At 48.4% G+C, this 21,311-nt stretch overlaps 1 protein-coding gene across 1 annotated transcript; it reads left to right on the top strand.

Annotated features, from left to right (window-relative positions):
- The first annotated feature begins 13,139 nt into the window (after positions 1–13,139).
- Positions 13,140–18,206, top strand: LOC100949704 (cytochrome b-c1 complex subunit Rieske, mitochondrial). The gene is made up of 2 exons (XM_003798419.3): positions 13,140–13,425; positions 17,315–18,206. The coding sequence occupies exons 1-2, from the start codon at positions 13,212–13,214 to the stop codon at positions 17,923–17,925; spliced, it is 825 nt and encodes a 274-aa protein (XP_003798467.1). The 5' UTR covers positions 13,140–13,211; the 3' UTR covers positions 17,926–18,206.
- The last annotated feature ends 3,105 nt before the right edge of the window (positions 18,207–21,311 follow it).

The following is a 21,311-nucleotide window of genomic DNA, read 5'->3' as shown; positions in this document are numbered from 1 at the left end:
CAAAGGTCTGGAGCCTGGGGTGGGTGGGCGATGCTGGGGGCACCTGGAGCAAGTGGGGTGGGTGGGCGATGCTGGGGGCACCTGGAGCAAGTGGGGTGGGTGGAGGAAGCAGCTGCAATTGCCCGCTGCTCCCCTACCCCCAATCCCAGACCTTGTCCGCAGAGTATGACATCTGGTCTTCCTCAGATGAAATAGGAACCAGCCAGGTTTGCTTCTCACCACAGTACTTCCCAAATGGAGACAGATTGGTTGCTTGACATTTTAATTGTAAAAATAACAACACAAGCTCAACATAAAAAGGTCATGTAATATAGGAGAACGTAAAGGTCAAAGTAAAAAGCGTATGTTAATAATTCCACTATCCAAAGATAATAACTGTTAACGTGTAACATGCGTCCTGACAGACCTTCGTGTTTGCAAACACAGTTAAAGACACACACCCACAAATACATTTTACACAAGTCTGCTCACACACACCCTGATTGATAAGCTGCTTCTTTCACCTCACACGTTGAGTGATCACCATTTATCACATCTCAGACACAGGTCTACGCTGTGACCACATGAGGGCAAAGTCCTTGTATGAATATGTCCCGGTCTGACCAGTCCCACACGGTGGATAGTAAGTCTCAGGAGGATTATAAACAACACCACAATGAACGTCTTTGCTCATTCATCTCCACGCATCTGGGGCATGTACCTATAACTGGGTGCAGGGTTGAAGCTTTGGGTTGTGAGTGCACACCTGTGGATCCCCTTCACAGAGGGGCTGAGAGTCCATGGACAGTCCTCCCAGAAGAGCCAGAGAATTGCCCTCACCCCAGTGGGCAGGACTCCAGGGCCAAAAGCACCGTCTCCAAGCTCCCTCTGCCTTGACTGGAAGCCCAGGGCCCGGGAGTCTCTGCCTTCCAGTGTCAGCCGCCAGGTGGGCAAAGTTCTTTCAGGATCTGGGCTCTGCACAGAGGTGCTGGGACGAGGCTGTTGGTGTCTAGCTGAGTACTTGGCTTCACTGTGTGACATCCTGACAGGAAAAAAGGGGCTGTGGTAGGGCAGCACCTGTGGCTCAAAGGAGTAGAGCGCCAGCCCCATATGCCGGAGGTGTCAGGTTCAAACCCAGCTTCAGCCAAAAACTGCAAAAAAAAAGTGGGGGGGCTGCGGTAGAGACTGCCACCTGCAATCTGTATTTGAGGGAACCTGAGCTGTGACTTCTGGAACCTTTGGGTGGTCACACCACTCCCTAGACTGAAGGGGTCTACCTAGAGTCCCCACCTCTTCCAGGGCAAGCCCGGACCACGCCTCTTGCTTCGAGGCACCTGAGTTTCACTACACAGATGCACCTGCCCAGTGCTTAGCACCAGGAATGTTTACTCCGCCCAGACCGGGGGCTCCTTCTCCGCTAACTGCTGATGGAGAAGAAGCCACACTCTGTAAGGTAATTTAAAGAGGTTTATTCTGAGCCAAATTTGAGGACTATGACCCAGAGTTGTACCCAAGAGGCCTTGAGCAGGTGGACTCACGGTGAGGGGTTATAGTTTGGTCTCACACATTTCAGGGAGACAGGAATTGCAGGGACAGTCGTGAATCAGTATATGGGAGGGGTACACTGGTTTGGTTCACAAAGGTAGGACGTCTCAAAGGAGTGATCTACAGGTCACAGGTGTGCTTCAAGCATCTTTGGATGATAATTGGCTGAGATAGTCTCTGTCTAATGCACCAGGAGTCAAAGAGAAGGACTGCTGAGTTGCGACGAGGGTTTGTTCATCAGAGACAGACTCCAGGACATGTCCCCAGACCTACTGGACTGTGTGTACACGGAGTTACCTGCAGGTGTGTCCTGCACGGCCTTAGGCCTCAGAGGATGTCTCTAAGGAGGGAGGGGCATGAGGGGCAGGTCTGATCCCCCTTCTCAGGGCAGCAACTCAGTTTCAGCGATCCCCCTCAGTGAAGAGGGGGGCCAGTCAGTCATGGGGGGGAGGGGAGGCATTTAAGCTTCCCTTTTGTTCACATGGCTCTCTCCTCTCGGGCCCTCACGTGGCCTCCACCCTCCTCTCCTCTCCCTCCCATCTCTCCCGACCCTGGGGCACCTCAGGACCCCTCCTCCCCAGGCTTCGGGTTCTGTCTCCTGTGTCTCTGGAGCATAAGAGGCCTCCTAGGCACTGCTGATTCCCTTCAGCCAGCTCGAGTTTCCTGGGCTTCTTGTCACAGATTGAGTGGAAGGAAGTCAGTCATCCCCCCACATTGGTGAAGAGGACAATGCTTCTCTGTGGAGGAAACGACCAAGTTCAAGGCTTTATCCTGGGCTTGGAGCCTGCAGCTCAGCCACTAGAGTGCCAGCCACATTGGAGTTGGTGGTTTCAAATCCAGCTCAGACCTGCCAAACAACAGTGACAACTACAACCAAAAAACAGCCGGGTGTTGTGGCGGGCACCTGTAGTCCCAGCTACTTGGGAGGCTGAGGCAAGAGAATCGCTTAAGCCCAGGAGTTGGAGGTTGCTGTGACCTGTGATGCCACAGCCCTCTAAGGAAGGTGACACAGTGACAAAAAAAAAAACCCAAAAACTTTATCCCACCCTGAGCAGCTTACTGAGTGGAGACACAGAGGAGAATGGAGTGGGTGTGGGAACTTCAGTGAGGGCATCTGCCATACATCCCACAGGAGGTCGGAGGGCCGGTGATAACAAAAATGGCCATAAAATACTAATCCTCATGGGGGGACACAGCCAGAGACTGCCAGGAGTGTCGTGACCCATAAGGCCTGGTCTCAGTGGCCGCATGAAGGAACCAGGCGTGACATGGATTAGAAGTACAAGCTTGCTGGAGGCAGGCTAACCTTAAGTGCAGGGTAGCCCAGAGCCCCCTACACAATGGCTATTTATTAAGTTTCCACAGCAGGTGTGGAGAGTTAAGGTAATTACGCACGAGGGCTGCAGGTGTAAGGATTGCCAGGTGCTCTTTCCTCACGTGCCCTTTCCCCACAACCCCCATGAAGAACTTCTAAGCATCAGTGTTTAACAGATGCTTACTAGTGAGCGACCGATCTTATCTCATTCTGGAACACTGAGTTACTTGGGGGATTGCCCCTAAGTCGCAGAACGTCTCTCGGCTTGCCAGGAGACTGTCCTGTTCTCAGCGTTTCCTTTTAATGTGACAAGAATCAGGAACTGTCCTTTGCAAGCATGATGTCCATTCCTCTACACAAGAGGACGCGCCCTCTTCATTCCCATAACACATACACACACCCTAAGAACCCCCACAGTGTGCATGGGAAAACTGACCCTGGGAGAGGTGGAGTGACAGGCAGAGGCTGGACCCTGAGTCCCCGGGGCTTCCTGAAGGACATGGAGCTCAGGTTGAGCCCAGCTACAGAGACTAGTGAGGAGAGGATGGGGTGTATAGGGGCAGCATCAACAGCGGCTCAGGCTGCGTCTCCACCATCTCCACCCCCTAGAGCTCTGGCATTCACAGGTCAAATCATCAGTTATTTGGATTCAAATCTGACAAGTTAAATTGCAAAGAATTAAACAAGTTATAGATCGATACTATCTGAGTGATCGATTAATCATTCCATGTAATTAAAACTACCAAAAGTCTAATACCTTTCAGTTATATTTTATTGCACAGTTTCTAATTCAGAGCGTTTAGGCAGCGGTATCGATTGCAGGTATACTTACCATACCTGGTAATCAAATAATTTATTAATCAGCACACCTCGTTATGGACTATCTGTTTAATTACCATCACCCTGACTCAGAAGGGCAAGTTTAATTCAGCTTGGTAAAGGTGCTAGAGGTTGTGTTCTGTGGTTCTAGGGGCCATATAAAGTTCCTTCTTTTGTGAAAAAAGAATTGTAAGAAAAATAGGCAGGAATACTTACGAAGCAGGTAAATGGATGAACTCGAGTGGTTCCTTAAAATTGTTTTAACTTTAATCATTTTCATGGAGGTTTTGCAACTTAATTTATTCCCCGTATGCCTGGAAGGCTGCTGTCAAGATTCAGGGATAAAAAGGGCCTTTGGGCATACAAATGGGAGCCATTTCCATCAGTACCTTGAAGTACAAATTAAGTGCCATGCACATCACAAGCTGTTTCCTTACATCCGTCAACTCTGAAATAAGTTCACATGAGGGTGGCACCTGTGGCTCAAAGGAGTAGGGCATCAGCCCCATATACCAGAGGTGGTGAGTTCAAAACTGGCCCCGGCCAAAAACTGCAAAAAAAAAAAAAAAAAAAAAAGTTCAAATGAAATTTCTTATTTAACCTGTGAATTTGTTATCCCAGCAGCAGTGCTGGACAACATCCCTTAATATTTTGGGGATGCCATTATGAGAGGGAAATAGTGGCCTGTAATTGTGTGTGCAGGTCCTACAGGGGTCCTGGGCAGGCCTGGGCCTTCTTCCTGCCTCTTTCACTCACATTCAAGATCTTTGGGGATGCCTGGGGGTGTCTTGGGGACACAGGGAGCCTGATCCTCCCCAGAGAGAAGGGGCCTCTGTGGGTTTCCCTCTGCAAAGATAGTATCCCAGAAAGCATCAGTCTCTGGATCTGGGTGCCTCCTGAGTGACAGGCAAAAAGCTTCCACAGAGGTTTGGAGTTGAGTCTAAGCTGAGAGGGTCCAGAGTTGGGTGCTTGGGAACAAGATGACTGCAGGAGTGGAGCTGAGCCACCACCGAGGTGGGCAGCTGGGCCAGAGGGGTACAGTTGAGGAGGGGACACCTCTGTCCCCCCACCAGCTGCCCAAGGTTTTTCCCAGGCATATCCCCTCAATTTACTTCCCTGCCCCCCCAAATGACTTTCTTCCCTCCAGAAAATGTCTAATTCTCCATCAAAACAACTTACCCTGGACCTGCCTCTTTCAGGGTACTCCTTGCTCTGGAGGGAAGGAAGGAAAGCCCTCATATGACAAAGATGGATGGTGAGCCGAGGAAGTGCCCCGTGGGGTAACAGGCAGCTTCCCCCCTGTGGCTCATCTGCAGATGGAGTCCAGAGCCACGTCCATGCTGCTCCCCTACCCCTGCCCGCAGGGTCCTCATTCCCCGAGAAAAGGGGTCCAAGCTTCCTGGTTAGTTACTACAGTGTGCAAACCTCGAGCCCCTCCTGGTCAGGCCCTGAACTAGGGGATCTAGTTCCCTTCCAGTACCCATGTCCTCTCCCAGCAGCCCAGCGCCTTCTTTCCCCCAGGACACGTCGCCGTCTGGCACACTGTACATGTTTTTCTGTTGTCCATCTTGCCCCCTGGGATGTCGGGTGCTTAAGGCCAGACGTGTGTGAGTGTGTGTGTGTGTGTGTTTACTGTTATCCGTCTTGCCCCCTGGGATGTCAGGTGCTCAAGGCCAGACGCGTGTGTGTGTGTGTGTGTGTGTGTGTGTTTACTGTTATCCGTCTTGCCCCCTGGGATGTCAGGTGCTCAAGGCCAGATGCGTGTGAGTGTGTGTTCACTGCTTCCTCGAAGTGGTGGAGGCACCACGGGGCATCTGCTTGTCTCTGTGCACAAATCTTCTGAATGGATGGACAGTATTTCAAGGGCTCCATATTGCAATGATAACCACATTATTGGCCAATTCCAGAGCTTTATTTTATTTATTTTTTGAACTTTTGTTAATTGTTTGGGATTCACTGAGGGCACAAAAAATTAGTTTACACTGATTGCGTTTGTTAAAGTCTCTCTTATAATTGTGTCCCACCCCTAAGAGGTGTGCCAGACACCCTGGCCCCCATCCCCCTCCCTCCTCTCCTCTCCCGGTTCCCTCTAATCTAAGGTGGGAGGGGTAGGGGAATGAGGGAGCAAAGCTTTATTTTGTCTTGACAACAAACCTCTGGGACAGGTGTTCTTCTCTCTGTCCTTGGATAGATGGTTTTAGTGACTTGCCCCAATGGCTCAGGCAGCAAGGGGAGCAGCCGGAGGCAGACCTAGACCCTGGAGCTGGGCTCCTAGCTAGTATTCTATCCCTCCCTTCTCTTCCCTTCCTTTTCCTTCCCTCTTTTTTTTGAGACAGAGTCTCACTCTCTCACCCTGTGTAGAGTGCTGTGGTGTCATAGCTCACAGCAACCTCAAACTCTTGGGCTCAAGCAATTCTCTTTCCTCAGCTTCCTGAGTAACTGGGACTACAGCTGCCACGACGTCTGGCTAGTTTTTCTGTTTTTAGTAGAGACGGAGTCTTGGTCTTGCTCAAGCTGGTCTCAAACTCCTGAGCCCAAGCAATCCACCTGCCTCAGCCTCCCACAGTGCTAAGATTACAGAGGTGAGCCACCGAGCCTGGCCTACCTACCAAGTATTGTATACAAATGAGCTCCATGAACTGGACAGAATTTTAGGGGGCATGCAATACAATCCAGATGTAAGAAATGTGGGGGGGGGGTGGTGCTACTGCAGCAGCTTGCTCCAGGAGAGATGGATGTGTGGCTGATAGGGAAACTGATACACTTTTCCACACAGCCTGAAATTAATCATACTTAATGAATGTGACTAATGTGTTGAAAGAATGAGCGATTAAAATATTAGCACGTCTGAACTTCTCCTCCCTGGCTAATTTCTTCTCCTCCCTAGGGTTACCGTCTTTCAAAGAAGCAGGGGCACAGAATTACGGAAACGGATTTTATGGAACAGAAACGCATTTTAAAAGGTTTAAATTGGGCACTGTCTGTGCAGCTCTCCAGCGGCTGTCAGTCTTCACATCTCGCTGCTCAAGCGAGGGATGTGGGCTGGGAGAAGAGGCTGAAACTGTCACAAGGACTGGAGCTGGAAACAAGAAGCCGGGCACCTCCCAGGGTAATTGTGTGGAAACGGGAGACAGGCCTCGCCCTCAGCGGGAGGCTGCTGCCTTTCTGCAGAAGCACAAGGTGAGATGGAAGTGGCTGGGGGGCTTGTTCCCCACGGAGGAGGATGAAAGGCTCTGCACTGGCTTTGCACATGATCCAGGATCCTAGGCAGAAGTGCCCTGTTACGAATTTATTTTGAGGACAATCGCTGCAGAGTCCTAGCACAGTAGACTCAGAGCACATGCTCCTTCTGTATCCCCCCCCCCACACCCACTGTCCCCACTGAAGCATCACTGCAGGGAAGGGGAAGCGTCTCACACGCAGAGGTGGGCAGGCCCACGGCCGGCTGGTGTTTTATCAGCAACAGATCACATTCATTCACTAGGAAGAAAAAGAATCATTTTACCATGAGGACATTTGCACTAGAATGGTTATCGCAGCTCAGTTCACAATTGCCAGGACGTGGAATTAACCCTATGAAAGGATTAACAAACTGTGGTCTGTATATGTACATCATTCAGCCACAAAAAGACGAAGACTTTACATCTTTTGTATTAACCTGGATGGATTTGGAGAAAATTCTCTTTAGTAAAGTATCATGAGAATGAAAAAGCAAGTATCCAACATACTCAATACTAATATGAAACCAGTAGACCAGTGGTTTGTGTGCTATGAGAAGATCTTAGGTGTGCCACAAATTTTTTTTTTTTGAGACAGAGTCTCACTATGTCACCCTCAGTAGAGTGCCCACAGCAACCTCAAACTCATGGGCTTAAGTGATTCTCTTGCCTCAGCCTCCCAAGTAGCTGGGACTACAGGCACTCACCACAACACCTGTCTATTTTTTTGTTGTAGTTGTCATTGTTGTTTAGCAGGCCTGACTGGGTTTGAACCCGCCAGCCCCACTGTATGTGGCTGGCACCCAACCCAGTGAGTAACAGGCTCTGAGCCTACCACAAAATAATTTTAAAGATCATTAATTATTTTCAAAAGAAGTTCAAAGCACAGTAAGTATATTGTTTTTACTCTTTTCTTTTGATCAACATAATTTAAATGTGCCCCAGAAGTTTAACTATAGGTTCAAGTGTGCTGGGAGATAAGAAGGTTGAAAAATACTGCCCCAGACGAATGCACCCCCATGTGGGAGAAAAACTCAGTTCAATTCAAGTAGGGTGAGGGGAGAGGAGAGAGGGGGATTGGTGAGCTCCCACCTAAAGGGTGAGGGGAGAGGAGAGAGGGGGATTGGTGAGCTCCCACCTAAAGGGTGCAAGGTAAGGCCACACAGCACACCTCCAGGGTGAGGGGCCCGGCCACACCAGGGACTTGGGCCTAAGAAATGCAAACTATATAACCTAATCATTTGTACCTTCATGTTAACCTGAAATTTAAAACAGCAACTTGTTCACACAATTGTATAAACCTGAAGTCTCACACTCAGAGCCTCAGCAGATGAGCAGGTAATGATCCTGGATGAGGAGATGTAGTGGGCAAGGACCCAAACCCACAAGCAGGTGTCTGTGGGGTCAGAGGACACCGCTGGTCTCCACATGAGGACACAGGCCTTGGATGACTAGATATCTAAGTTCTTAAAGAAAAGACAAACTTGTCTGTAAGTGTTTGCTGCTGCTGCCTCTGTAACAAAGTATCACAAAGTAAGTGGCTTAAAACAACACAATTGGATTATTTTACTCTTCTGGAGGTCTGGAGCCTAACATGGGTCTGCCGGCCTGAGTTTCTTCTAGAGGCTGGAGGGGAGAACCTGTCTGCCTTCCCCAGCCTCTAGAGGCCCTGGCCAGCCTGGCTGCAAGCTCCCGTCCTCCTCCACTCTACAAAGCCAGCACGGAGAGGTATTTCTGTCTTCTCACTGCCCGCTTCCCTCTTAGAAGGACCTTGTCCTTACAGGGACTCATCGGGACAGACCAGCACAGTCTCCCTATCTCAAGATCTGCATTCACATCTGCTGTGTAAAATAACACATTCCCAGGATCCAGGGATTAGGATGTGGAAATCTTCGGGGAGGAGGCGTTTTCTGTCTATCACAGAGCTTATGTGGGAACATTCATGATTCATAAATGCTGGTGTCATCCTAAATAACGGAGAACCATTCTCTAAGAGATCATTGTTTGGGAATAAAGCATTGCAATGGGAATATATGTATCATTGTAAACTATGCATATTTAGGGAAATAAGGGAAGACAAATGTTTTTAAAAGAAAATAGATGGATTATACCATTGTTTTAGAATAATTATCCTTGGCTACAAGATTAATAAGTATGACACCAGTCTCAGGTTGGATAGGTAATGGTTGGGCAGATGTCCTTGCAAAAGATTTTTTTTTTTTAAATTCTGAGACACAGTCTGGCTCTGTTGCCCTGGCTAGAGTGCCGGAGCATCACCATAGTTCACTGAAACCTACAACTCCTGGACTCAAGTGATCCTTTTGCCTCCTGAGTAGCTGAGACTATAGGTGCATGCCACCACACCAGGCAATTTTTTTCTATTTTTGGTAGAAACGGGGTCTTGCTTTTGCTCAGGCTGGTTTCTAACTCCTGGCCTCAAGTGATCCTCCCACTCAGCCTCCCAGACTGCTAGGATTACAGGCGTGAGCCAACGTGCTGACCAGAAGTATGTTTTTTGTGTAAGGTTTCAATGCCCTTTGTATGGGCATTGTGGGTTTTGCAGCCTTGCCTGGTAGTTTTTGTTATTAGATGTACAAGCATGAGAACTCTCCTGATGGCCTTTTCCAGCTATATTTGTTAGGATTTTCTTAATATTAGTAACTTCATTTTTATTCTGAACAACTTTCATTCTAGCAAATAATTCTAAGGCTTATAGCACAGGTCTCTGGGCAGAACTGAGTGGGGGAAACAGCGGGTATCCAGCATATGACCTATGACCTCTGATTTAAACAAACTATTGTCTGTTAATAGAAAAGCCTGTGTTGTGCCTCCTCCTGTCTTGTTCATACATACACTTTGCTCTTCAGATTCCTTAGTCCCTGAGAAGCTCACCAAGGATTTATCTTCCCAGGCCTGTGACTATTTTTTTCTTTGGTTTACAAAAAATAACAACAGGCTCAGTACCTGTAGCTCAGTGCTTAGGGAACTGGCCACATACACTGAGGCTGGTGGGTTCAAACCTGACTTGGGTCTGCTAAACAACAATGACAACAACAAAAAAATAGTGGGCATTGTGGTGGGCACCTTGTAGTACCAGTGACTTGGGAGGCTGAGACAAAAGGATCGCTTGAGCCCAAAGAGTTGAGGTTGCTGTGAGCTGTGACGCTATGGCACTCTACCAAGAGCAACATAGTGAGAGTCTGTTTCAAAAAAAAAAACAAAAACATTTATTGAGCTCTCATTCTATACCGAACACCGTGCTAAGTATCCCACCTGTGTTATTTATTTTAATATGCACAGCAATCTCGTTTTTATCCTTGTTTCATCCATGAAGAATCGGAAGGTTAGTGTTGCCCCAAATCACGCATGTTGTAAAGGGGAGAGTGGTATAAGAATCAGGTTGCTGTCTCCAGAGTCCTTCCAGATACAGCTTGACATGGAGAGTAAGCCCAGGCATGAACACTGACAGCCTCTTCCACTACAAATCACGCAAGTTGAAGGCAGGCCGTCCCACACAAGTCCAAGTTCCAGTACATCTGCTGCTCCTGGACCCTGGTCTCCCCCTTCCTGGAGAGGACGAATGTTCAGCCACATTGTTACCCCTCTCTCTCCTGCAAATTAGACCAGAACCAGGTCCAATGGTCTCATCAATGACCGCTCTGGGTAGGTTATCCGTCTATTCTTAGTTTTTTCATCAAGAAAATGGAAAGAGCTATTATTATTGTTATGAAAATTTACATGCTATGTGCCCAGTGCTGTTCTATGGACTTCATTTATATGGATCCATTTATTCCTTAAAATAACCATTGGGGTAAAGAAGAAAGGTACACAGAGTGGTTATGAACCTGAGACTGAACGCACAGATCCCTCTGTGTGCCCCACTGGGAGGTTGCGAAGGTTCCTCCCATCATTTATTCAGTCGCTCATTCATTCACTCATTATCGGTTTACTCTAACCCACCTCAGAGGGCTGTCGTGATACTGAGTTATTCCATGTGAAGTGCTCACCTGTGCACGGTGTGTGAGAACTGCTCTGAAGTGTCTGTTTTTGTCCTAGGATTGATGCTGGGACAGCCACCATCTCAGCTGTGTGGTGAACCCAGTCTAGGTGGCCCCCAAGGAGGCAGCTCTCTGCCTTGAGAGGACAGTGCCATCCCTTGAGCTATAAGGATGGCCAAGCCTAGACCCTGAGGAGTGTCAAAGGAAAGTCTCGGGGGAAGTCGTCACCCTGCAGACCTAGAGTGGAGAACTGAGACACATCAGCAGGGACCAAAGGAAGGCTTCTCAGAGGCGGCAACGCTCCAGATATAAACCACACCGGCAAACGCTCACTGGCCTGGTGGTCTACATGTCTGTGCACATTTATTCCTCCCACTTTACAGATGAGGAACTGGGTCAAAGAGAGGTTAGGGAACGTGCCCAGCTCACAGAGCTCAGGCACAGCCAGAGCAGTGCTGAGAAATTCAGTGGGTCGTACACTCACCATCATCACACTTCTGCCATTTCTCACTCTGCTTATATTTACTTAGTATTTAAATGAACTCATGTTTGACATAACTGAGTGAAAAACAAACTTTATCTCACTATACTACGGTATAGAAAAGGGGGGTACAGATAGAAAAAACAGCACGGAATTAAACAATATTATTAATTCTCTCTAGCCTTTATTATATGCTAAGGGCTTCTAACTCAAGAATCTATTCTTTCAAAAGGGGGAGGTTGGCAAGTGTAGAGAGGAATTAAAGCTCTATTAGTTCCAAACTGAGTTTCTCATTGGTGCCATCAGGAGAATTGAAAGAGAAGTAAGAAGGTAATAATTTTCTCACTGTGTGATGAAAAGTGATTTATCTATCCCAAGGGTAGGGACCTATCTATGCCCTCCTTAAAACCTTATATGGAGAAACAGTGGTGGTGAGGAGCACAGACTCAGGAGATAGACTTCTTCACCACTTGCAGGTAAACACTTAGTGGTTATTATGTGCTGGACTGTGCTCTGGGAGAGATATTTATATATGGTAGAAACTATTATCTGTTATGGGGCGAGATAAGGACCACCGACTCAAATTAGAATCTCAAAAAGGAGTCTTTATTAACCACAGGGTTGTCTCAGTAAAGTCTAAAGTAGATTAAGTGAGAGAGCATTGAGGGGTCTGAAGTCAGGGTGTTTTTTTTTTTGTTGTTGTTGCATTTTTTCCCCGGGGCCAGGTTTGAACTCACCACCTCCACTATATGGGGCCGGCGCACTACTCCTTTGAGCCATAGTCACCGCCTGGAAGTTGGGTTTTTCTAGTCTGAAAATTGGCAAAGGGCCAAACAAGTGGGCTGAAGGTTAGCAATTAGAAGCAAAAAGAAAGTTGGCAAAAGCAGAAAAAGTGAGCACAGGGTCATAATGATCCCTTTTACAGAAGTGAACCTTGCAGTTTAGAGGATTAGCCAATAGATAACATAAAAGACAGTTAGATAACAATAAAGTAACATAATGCAGATCTTGCAACCAATGGATAAATAAAACAATTTCTCACAGCACTTAGCTCATTAACTCTCAGGATGACAGTTCTTGGCCCATCTGTTCTTATCTTGTGCTGTTCCAGCCTGATCCGAACTGATTTAAGAGTAATGGTACTTGGCATCATTTCATTTACCTCTTTTTCCCCTTCCTCCTACCCAGGTGTGAGGCCGTTGTGAGGCCGCCAGCATCCATCTCATGGAGGTGATGAGGCAGCTGGCACCCATGAGGCTGCTGGCACCCATCTCAATCCCCATTTGAACTGTTACACACACACGTATGCAGAGCGAGAGGGAGACAGGGTTGCCCTGTCTCTGTTGCCCAGATTGGGGTCCAATGGTGTCGTCATAGTTCATAGCCGTCCCCAACTCCTGGACTCCAGGGATCCTCCTGGCTCAGCCTCCCTAGTAGCCAGGACTACAGGTGCGGGCCACCACGTTCCGCTAGTAATTTATTCTTATTTTTAGGTCACCCTACATGAAGTTTTTACTTTAAAGAACCATAAAATAGGCCCACTTTACGTTCCTGGGTGGGGGAGGTCTCTGCAGCCGCCTCCTTTCTTTTGGGCGGATCAGCCACACTGACCACAACGCGCCCAGAGCGACAGCTGCGGCGGAACCCCCGGGTCCCTGGCCCGCCCCCATCAGCGCGGGCTCGTAGCCCCGCCCCCGACGCAGCGCCTCTGCAGGTGCGCCCCGCCCTCCCCGCGGAAATCTGCTTCTGCCGGCGCTCTGACGTCACGGCCCTGCGCCTCCCGCGCGTCCTCGCGTCTGCGCCGCTGGCGCAAGGTCGTCCCTGAGAGCGGCCTGGCGGTTGGAGCTGCTGTCGCCATGTTGTCGGTCGCCGCCCGCTCCGGGCCGTTCGCGCCCGTCCTGTCGGCTACGTCCCGCGGGGTGGCGGGTGCTCTGCGGCCTCTGGTGCAGGCCGTGGTGCCCGCCACCCCGGAGCCGCCCGTGCTGGACCCCAAGCGGCCCTTCCTGTGCCGGGAGTCGCTGAGCGGCCAGGCCGCGGTCCGGCCTCTGGTCGCCTCCGTGGGCCTCAACGGTGAGCCGGGCTGAGGGCGGCGGCCGGGGCTGAAGGGTCTCGTCTCTCTCGCTCCCTCCGGCCCTGGACTAGGGGCCGCCGAGCGGGACAGGAGGACGCGGGCGGAGCGGACCCGCCTTCGGGAGGAGGCGGCGTTGGGCCGGGGCGACCTCGGTGTGGGGACGCGGCGGCCGGGCGTCCTCGAGGCCATCCCGGGCCCCTGTGGCCGCCTCCGGGCTCACACTCGCTGCTAACTTTGCACCTCGCTGGTTAAGCTCGGGAGCCCTGGAGTCCTTCCTGCGAAGTCGGGACAGGATTTGGTACTTACAGGTCATTTGACCTTGGACAAGTCCCTAAAACTTCTTTTCTGGGGAGTGGTTATGCCACTTTCTAGGGGCTTAGGTGGAAAAATTATGCATAAAGTCATTAACACAGTTTGTGCACTTAATAAAGGCTTAAAAAATTGAAACTGTTATTAACGGTTACCAATCCCCGCGGTGTCCTTCCCCGTGATCCCTCCCCAAACCCCCCAAATGCCAGCGCACATAGTCAGTTACAGCACAGCGAGATGTGATGAGTGTTATCCTCAACAACAGCGGGCAGAGGTCGTTGATGCCCGGTCTTACAGGTGAGAGGACAGGAGGTGGAAGACTTGCCCGGGGACACACGCTTTGCCCTGACATCGTGCGTTTGACAAGACTTTGTTAGCCTTGGGTTCTTCACAAGACTGTCCCACCCGTTTGTCTTCCGGGCCTTGTCTTTTACCTGTTCTGTATTGGAGACGGAGAGATGGCAACCTGTGGGCAGTCTGCCTGTGGACAGACCAGGTAGTTTTAAAAAATGGGGGAGACCTCTGGCATCTCTTGAAATGTTGGAAGTGGGCAACGCTGATTTGTGATTTCTACATAGGAAAAACCTAGTGTGCTGGATATTAGCTGTCTCCACAGTGCCTGCTACATTCATTGTGTTACCTGCCTGGCCCAGCTGACAGGTGCATTTGTGACCCTTCCCCATACACTAATGAACAGAGTTGCCGCCAGCCTCTTCTTACTCTGCCTTCATTCACCCTGTTCTCTGCACTTTTAATGGTCCTTCCCCTCTGTTTTCCACACGTCCGTGTTTTCCATACTTGTCGTTTCAAGGATGAAGTCAGTACAGTTTTATATTTGCTGATTTGTTTATGTCTGTACAGCACGTAGCGCTTTGCACTGTGTGTTGGGTTCATTGGCAGTTCCTTTGACCTTGAGCTTAAGGGCACAGAGAATGACTCCTTTATTTTTCTATCTCCCATTACCCTGCATTTTGCGTACAGTTAGGTGCAAAGTATTTGTGGATGAATGTTAAGGAGCACCATGGGTTTTGGAGAACCAGTGCTCAGCAACAGTTCCAGGCAACAAACTCCAGCCCATCCAAGGCCTATTCTCAGGGCCTTGATGTGAGAACCAAGAAGGGAGGAGAATGTTTCAGTTGCAAAGGTGAAAAGTATCTTCAGAATTTCTCAGATCACTAAACAGTTTCTTCTGAAGATTGGAAGCTTATCTGTTATATCGAAATATTTTTCTACAAATAGGCAAATAATGTAGAACCTTACGGTAAAAGCCTGTTTTCTGTACTCAGGCCTTCATCTTGTTGCTTGAGTTCATGCTGCAATTCCCTGTTTAGGTGGGTTATGGAAAAATGAGTAGTGGTGGGTAGGATCAGAGCATTGGACCAGGAAAAGGTCCTGGAGTTAGGGAGGAGGATTATACTGCTACTTTGTGCAGATTTCCAATGCACATCTAAGTTTACCTCAAAGAAAAAAAAAACTTGTTAAGATGCCGTAATTTTTCTGTATTTTTAGATGTATCCACTTTTGCTTTAGGTTACAACTAAATCCGTTATCTTTGCTGCTAAAAGTCAGACCTCATACATCTCTGTAAATATTTAGAGAATGATTTTTACGACATTTCCTGAAGGCACCTGGTAGTGTGGACTGATGTAGTGTAACTATAGTGTGAATTTAAGCAATAGACCGCTGGCACCAAGTCTGTGGATGAGAATGGCAAAGCGTTGTTTCCGGTGTCCTTGTGCATCTTCTTGTGCACTCCTAAGGGTGTGAATCAGGGGGCCAGGTCACTGTCCCTCAGACCATTGGAGGGCTGGACTGCAGGCCCCAGGACGAGTCAGCTGCTAAGCAGGACAGGCAGCCACAGCAAAAATACCCGGCGGGCCGGATAAATGTCCTGGGCGGGCTGCATGTGGCCCGCAGCCCGTAGTTTGAGGATGCCTGGTGTGAATACTGTTTTTCATGTAGAAGTATGAACTTTTGATTCTTTCATTTTTTTAGGTGTGAAACAAATTTTTTGTATAATCTCAGGCAGTGCTACGGGAAAGTAATTCATGCTTGATTCCAAATGGCATCTACACTGACAAGTTAGCATTAGGTAGAGTAATACATGATGTAATGTCACTTTGATGCCACAAAGCTGTAAATGTGAACCTCAAGTTGCTGCTGTGGCCGGGTCCCCTCCAAGAAATGGCTGGGTTAGTCAGAAAGCTCACAGAGTGATTTTGGTAGGTCTCGACATTGCTCACGGAAACTTTCATCTTGTGTAAAGTTGCTGACCTTGAGAACCATGGGAAAAGCAGGTGGAGAATTCTGTGTTACGATGTTGGGCTAATTAAAGAAGTGCAGTGTATGTTAGGGTGAGAAAGCCTAGCAGGCCAAGGCAGAATTGCTATTTAATACGGTGAAAAATATTTTATAATTGTACCTTTATTTTGGAAACAGAACATTTTCTAAAAGTCAGGACATTTTAGTGTCCCCTTTTCTTAAAAAGAGGCCTTGTGGCAAATTTCCTAAGTCAAATACACAGTTTGCGAAGAGATTTGTTTCCTGAAACGTTTAAAGGTGTATTAGTAAATTAATTTTTTTCTGGCCAGACATTTAAAAATGTTATGGGAGAGAAGGATTTTTAAAAAAATAATGACAAAACAAACCACTTGCTCCCAAAGTGCTGCATAGACAGTATTTGTTTATTTAATATTCATTTGACACAAATGTTCAGCCTGTTTTATGGCCTGCAGTAGAAGTATCCCAGTTGAGAGCTCCATGGCAGAGAAAAAGATAATTTCCCTGCTTTTAGAGGAGCTTATCCCCCTTCCCTGAAAAGGAGGATACCTGAACATTTTGCTTTTTTTGTCCCTTGGTATATTGAAATAATTACTTTCTCCACAGATTTCATTTTATTTTGAGAGCTGCTAGTTCTGATAGGGATGTCCTTTTCTGCCCATTAGTAGTTTTATTTGAAGTCAAAAGTAATACTAATTTATACTGTAGGGTATCATGTAGAAATCCTTTAAGTTTTCTGCAGCTAAAGTTATACCTACAGTTCACAGAATGTTTATTATCTTATAATTAATATTTTATGAACTTTGAACGTTTCTTTCAGAGAGCACATAAGACATTTGCCTTAATAAGACGATCTCCCGTGAACTCTCCAGGAGACTAGATGAGGGTTAGGGTCCCTTCTAGTCCAGAGAATGTGGGAGAGATTTAACTTGCGTTTATAGTATACCTTGGCAGTTGGATTTTCAGGAACTTGAAATATTGCTATTTATTGTGCTGTTTAACTTTTTAAACTGAATGCACTGAGATGTTACAAATTCCGAATCTGCAGTATTCAATCAACCAGGGAGGAGCTCAGTTTACAAACGTCGCCTTGTAATTTCGTATCAGTGCAATCAGTAGTGGTTGACTTCATTTCATTTTTAGTATTTTTTATGCTATTACGGCCACTTTGATTATTTCTTAGACTTAGTGCCACATTTCACACTTTGAGGATTTGGCTTTGTGCTTGTGCATCCATTTCCCATGTGCACCTTCCTGGGTACTCGTGTAATTGTTTTTAACCTTCTGTTTGTCTTGCAGTCCCGGCTTCTGTTCGCTATTCCCACACAGACATTAGAGTGCCAGACTTCTCTGACTATCGTCGTGCTGAAGTTTTAGATAGTACAAAATCTTCAAAAGAGAGCAGCGAAGCTAGAAAAGGGTTCTCCTATCTGGTGACGGCAACCACGACGGTGGGCGTCGCCTACGCTGCCAAGAACGCCGTCACCCAGTTTGTCTCCAGCATGAGTGCGTCTGCCGATGTGCTGGCCATGTCCAAGATTGAGATCAAGCTGTCTGACATTCCAGAAGGCAAGAACATGGCTTTCAAGTGGAGAGGCAAACCCCTGTTTGTGCGCCATAGAACCCAGAAGGAGATTGAACAGGAGGCTGCAGTGGAAGTGTCCCAGCTGAGGGACCCACAGCATGATTTAGAGCGAGTGAAGAAGCCTGAGTGGGTCATCCTGATCGGCGTCTGCACGCATCTCGGCTGTGTCCCTATTGCAAATGCAGGAGATTACGGTGGTTATTACTGCCCTTGCCATGGGTCACACTACGATGCATCGGGCAGGATCAGGAAGGGGCCTGCCCCTCTCAACCTTGAGGTTCCTACGTATGAGTTCACCAGTGACGACCTGGTGATCGTTGGTTAAGGATGTGGACTCAGCTCCTAGGCCTCATTCAGTCTTCATGTCACCGCTGTATTTGAGAGCAAGCCTTCTGTACTTAGAGTTGGTTGATGTGAAATATTTAAGAATTGCTGATAATGTATTTGCAAACATTAACATGAAGTAAATTGAATTTAATGTTGAGTACTTCAAGCATTCGGTTAATAAAGCCACTGTTAAACATTGCTAAGCCCAGCCATACCCTCAAAAGGTGCAATGTCTGATAGCTAATTCCAATTAAAAATTACAGCCTGGTGTACAAAGTATTTGTGGAATCTATAATTGACTTTCTCAGTATTTTCTTGCCCAAATATTGGTTTCCTGATTTGCTTCAGGGACACAGATTCTACACAGCTCATTATTCAATGAAATAAAACTGGTTGGTTATCTCCCATGTCCCGGAAGGTGTTTGTGGGATTGGCAGAAACTGTAGCACCCAGCTAGTCCTTTTTTCACAGGACTTGTCTGAGTCTTGGCTGTGTGTTTTCCCCCTGCTGTATGATCTGTGTGATAGCCATGTGACCTACTGAATGTAATCTGCCGTGGGCGCCAGTACAGCCTAAGTTTGTCTCCAGGTCTTGTGAGCTGATTTTCTGTTTAAGTGACAGGCCAGGAACTTGTCTTCATTCCCAGTGGCTTCAGGTTGGTATTTACAGTTCTTAGTTTTAAGAGGTGATGGTGTGATGTGTCTGAGAGGAGCTTTCCAAGAGGAGTGCTCTCTGCTGTGTCCCTCACTTTGCCGGTGGCTGTTGATGTCCCTGCAGCTCCTGCAGCCCCTCCATCAGGAGGCAGAGGGGAATGTCTGGCTTTGATTATATCTCGAGGTGTTTCTTGGCCTTGGATTTGTGGTTGCCCAGCACTTTACACAGAGGTGGGGGTGGACGCCGCTTATCTGGATTGACAGCCTCGTTTCCTTCTGCCTCCCTTTATGGAGGTGAAACAGCAGGGAGGTCTGATGCCCTCCACCCCCTGGAACTGGGAGTGGGCTTTGCCCTTTGTTGGGAATTTGCTGCTTTTTGATAGGCCTGACTTGTCTTTGCCATTGGGAGGTGGGTCTGTGATACACTTTCCTGGGTCTACCCTACACGTGTGCTTATAAAACACAGAGGTGGTGGGGCTGACCAAAGGGTGGTCACCTTTGGGGCTGACCAAAGGGTGCTGGCCAGTCCCAGTGTTAGCAGAGAAGTGTTTGTTTCAGAAAGGACTTGTCAAAGTTTCTAGCTTAGGAACAAGCATTAGTCTTTGGTTCATTGTTTAGCCCTCTAGAAATAAAATTAGCAGATGTGATAAGTGGTGGGTCACGTAGAGAGTAATGCTTGTTCTGGGTCTTCAGGTAATGGAGGGTGCCCTTGTGGGGGTGGAGGTGGCAGAAGGGGAGGGGAAGACATTCAGTCGTGAGAGGGGCATGGGTACACACAAAGGCATGTGCTGCCAAAAGTGTCAGCACGTCCTGTGGGGAATGCTGTTGCTTCCCATGCTGAAGTGACATCTTGAAATACCTGGTGACTTCACATTGTGCGTCAGAGTCTGCATGTTAATGAGGACTCTGTCAGGAGCTCGCAGGCCCCCCAGATGCTACCCACCATACTGTGTCCTGGACTTGCTCTGTGAGGCTACGTGGGGGCCATGTACAACTTTCATATTCTAAGTTAACCCATTTCGTTTTCAGGAGTCAAGATCGCACAAGTGTTGGGCCGAGTTAGAGCACTTGGCGCTGAGCAGTGGGCAGAGCAGCCCTGTGGTACCCTTGTGGCTATTCTAGGGGAACGAAACCCCAGGTGCTGGGGAACATCAGACCATTAACATCACTGCTCTTTACTGGGAATGATTCCTGGGGTAATCTAGAGCCGTGCCTTTTCATTATGCTTTAAAAAGTGTTACAAAAATGGCCTTTTTGAAAATGTTGCACTGTTTGTGGGAGAGAACGTTAAATTTACTTCAGTCTTTCTAAACATACCCTCTTAAAATCTTTGGTTATATGGAGGGACTTTTTCCTTGTCTGATATTTATGGCTTGGGATCACTGTGTTTTAGTACCCTCATTTTTCTAAACGAGACGCACTGTTCATCTGGATGTCAGAAGTCATTCTTTCCTCTCATAGTACTAAATCTCATTTTCTATATTTTCATATCACTTGAATTTCATTATGTTATGTATATTAGCTGAAAATAAATGTCCATACTTTCCAGAATGTGTCTGCTAATGGCTCTCCCCAGACCACTTCCCTGGGATTCAGACTTCCGTCCAGCTGCTTCCTGGGCAGCTTGTAGTCGCCTAGTTAACACCTTAAAGTGTCTGAAGGGAAAGGATTGTGTCTGTCTCCTGTATACTACCTTCATTGCGTCTGGGGCCTCCCCCTCCCTCGTAACCTACTTGGCAGCTAAAACCCTGCTGGTCTTCCCTGCCTCCTTTCCATTGCCCTGGGCCCAGAGCAGTCCCCAGACCCTGCTGGCCGCCTCAGTGCAGGGGCTGGGTCTGTTTCTGTCTCCTCGGCCTCTGATCACTCAGGGCAACCAGCAGTGTGCTGTAGGTACCTGGGCTCCTTCAGGCCTCAAGCCCCGGCAGGTAATGTTGCTGTGAGGAGTTTATAGCGGGGACAGGCACATGGTGTTTGTTGTCTCAGTCCTGCTGGTAGGCTGGTGGAGCCAGAATTTTCTTAGAAACCAGGGAGTCTTGAGTCGAGAGCCAATGGGCCTGGTCACGTCCCAGATACCAGCAGTCTGAGGCCTCCTCAGGCCTGCCTGGTCTCCACCCACACACGTCTTTAATCCTGCACCTTTAAACTCATCCCCCAGTAACTGCCCGGTAGTTAGAGATGACCAGTGTGGGCTTGGTTCTGGGCTCTAACCCTGCCTCCCTCATTTCTGAGACATGTGACCTGATGAAAATTTGCTGAATCTCTGCCTTTCTTCCCCTCAACTGAAAAAATACCTTCTCAGGGTTTTTAGGAATTAGTGTGTTAATGTGTCAGGATGATGTCAGACTCCTTGCTGTGCACCTTGGTGGGGCCTTCCCCACTCGCCTCTCCACTGTACACCTGGCTCTGCTAGCACACCAGCTGCCTGGTGTCCACACGGGGGTCTGTCCAGTCCCTTCCTGTGCGGCCCCCTCTGCCTGGTCCCCTCCTCACCCCATCTCAGCCACACTGTCCCCTGCCTGGTACCCTCCTCACCCCTGTCTCAGCCACACTGTCTCCTGCCTGGTCCCCTCCTCACCCCTGTCTCAGCCACACTGTCCCCCGCCTGGTCCCCTTCTCACCCCTGTCTCCGCCACACTGTCCCCTCTGCCTGGTCCCCTCCTCACCCCTGTCTCAGCCACACTGTCCCCTGCCTGGTCCCCTCCTCACCCCTGTCTCAGCCACACTGTCCCCT

Source organism: Otolemur garnettii, unplaced genomic scaffold, assembly GCF_000181295.1.
Source record: "Otolemur garnettii isolate 467f Iridium unplaced genomic scaffold, OtoGar3 scaffold00135, whole genome shotgun sequence".
Taxonomy (NCBI): Eukaryota; Metazoa; Chordata; class Mammalia; order Primates; family Galagidae; genus Otolemur; species Otolemur garnettii.
This window is presented reverse-complemented; position numbering and strand designations above follow the sequence as displayed.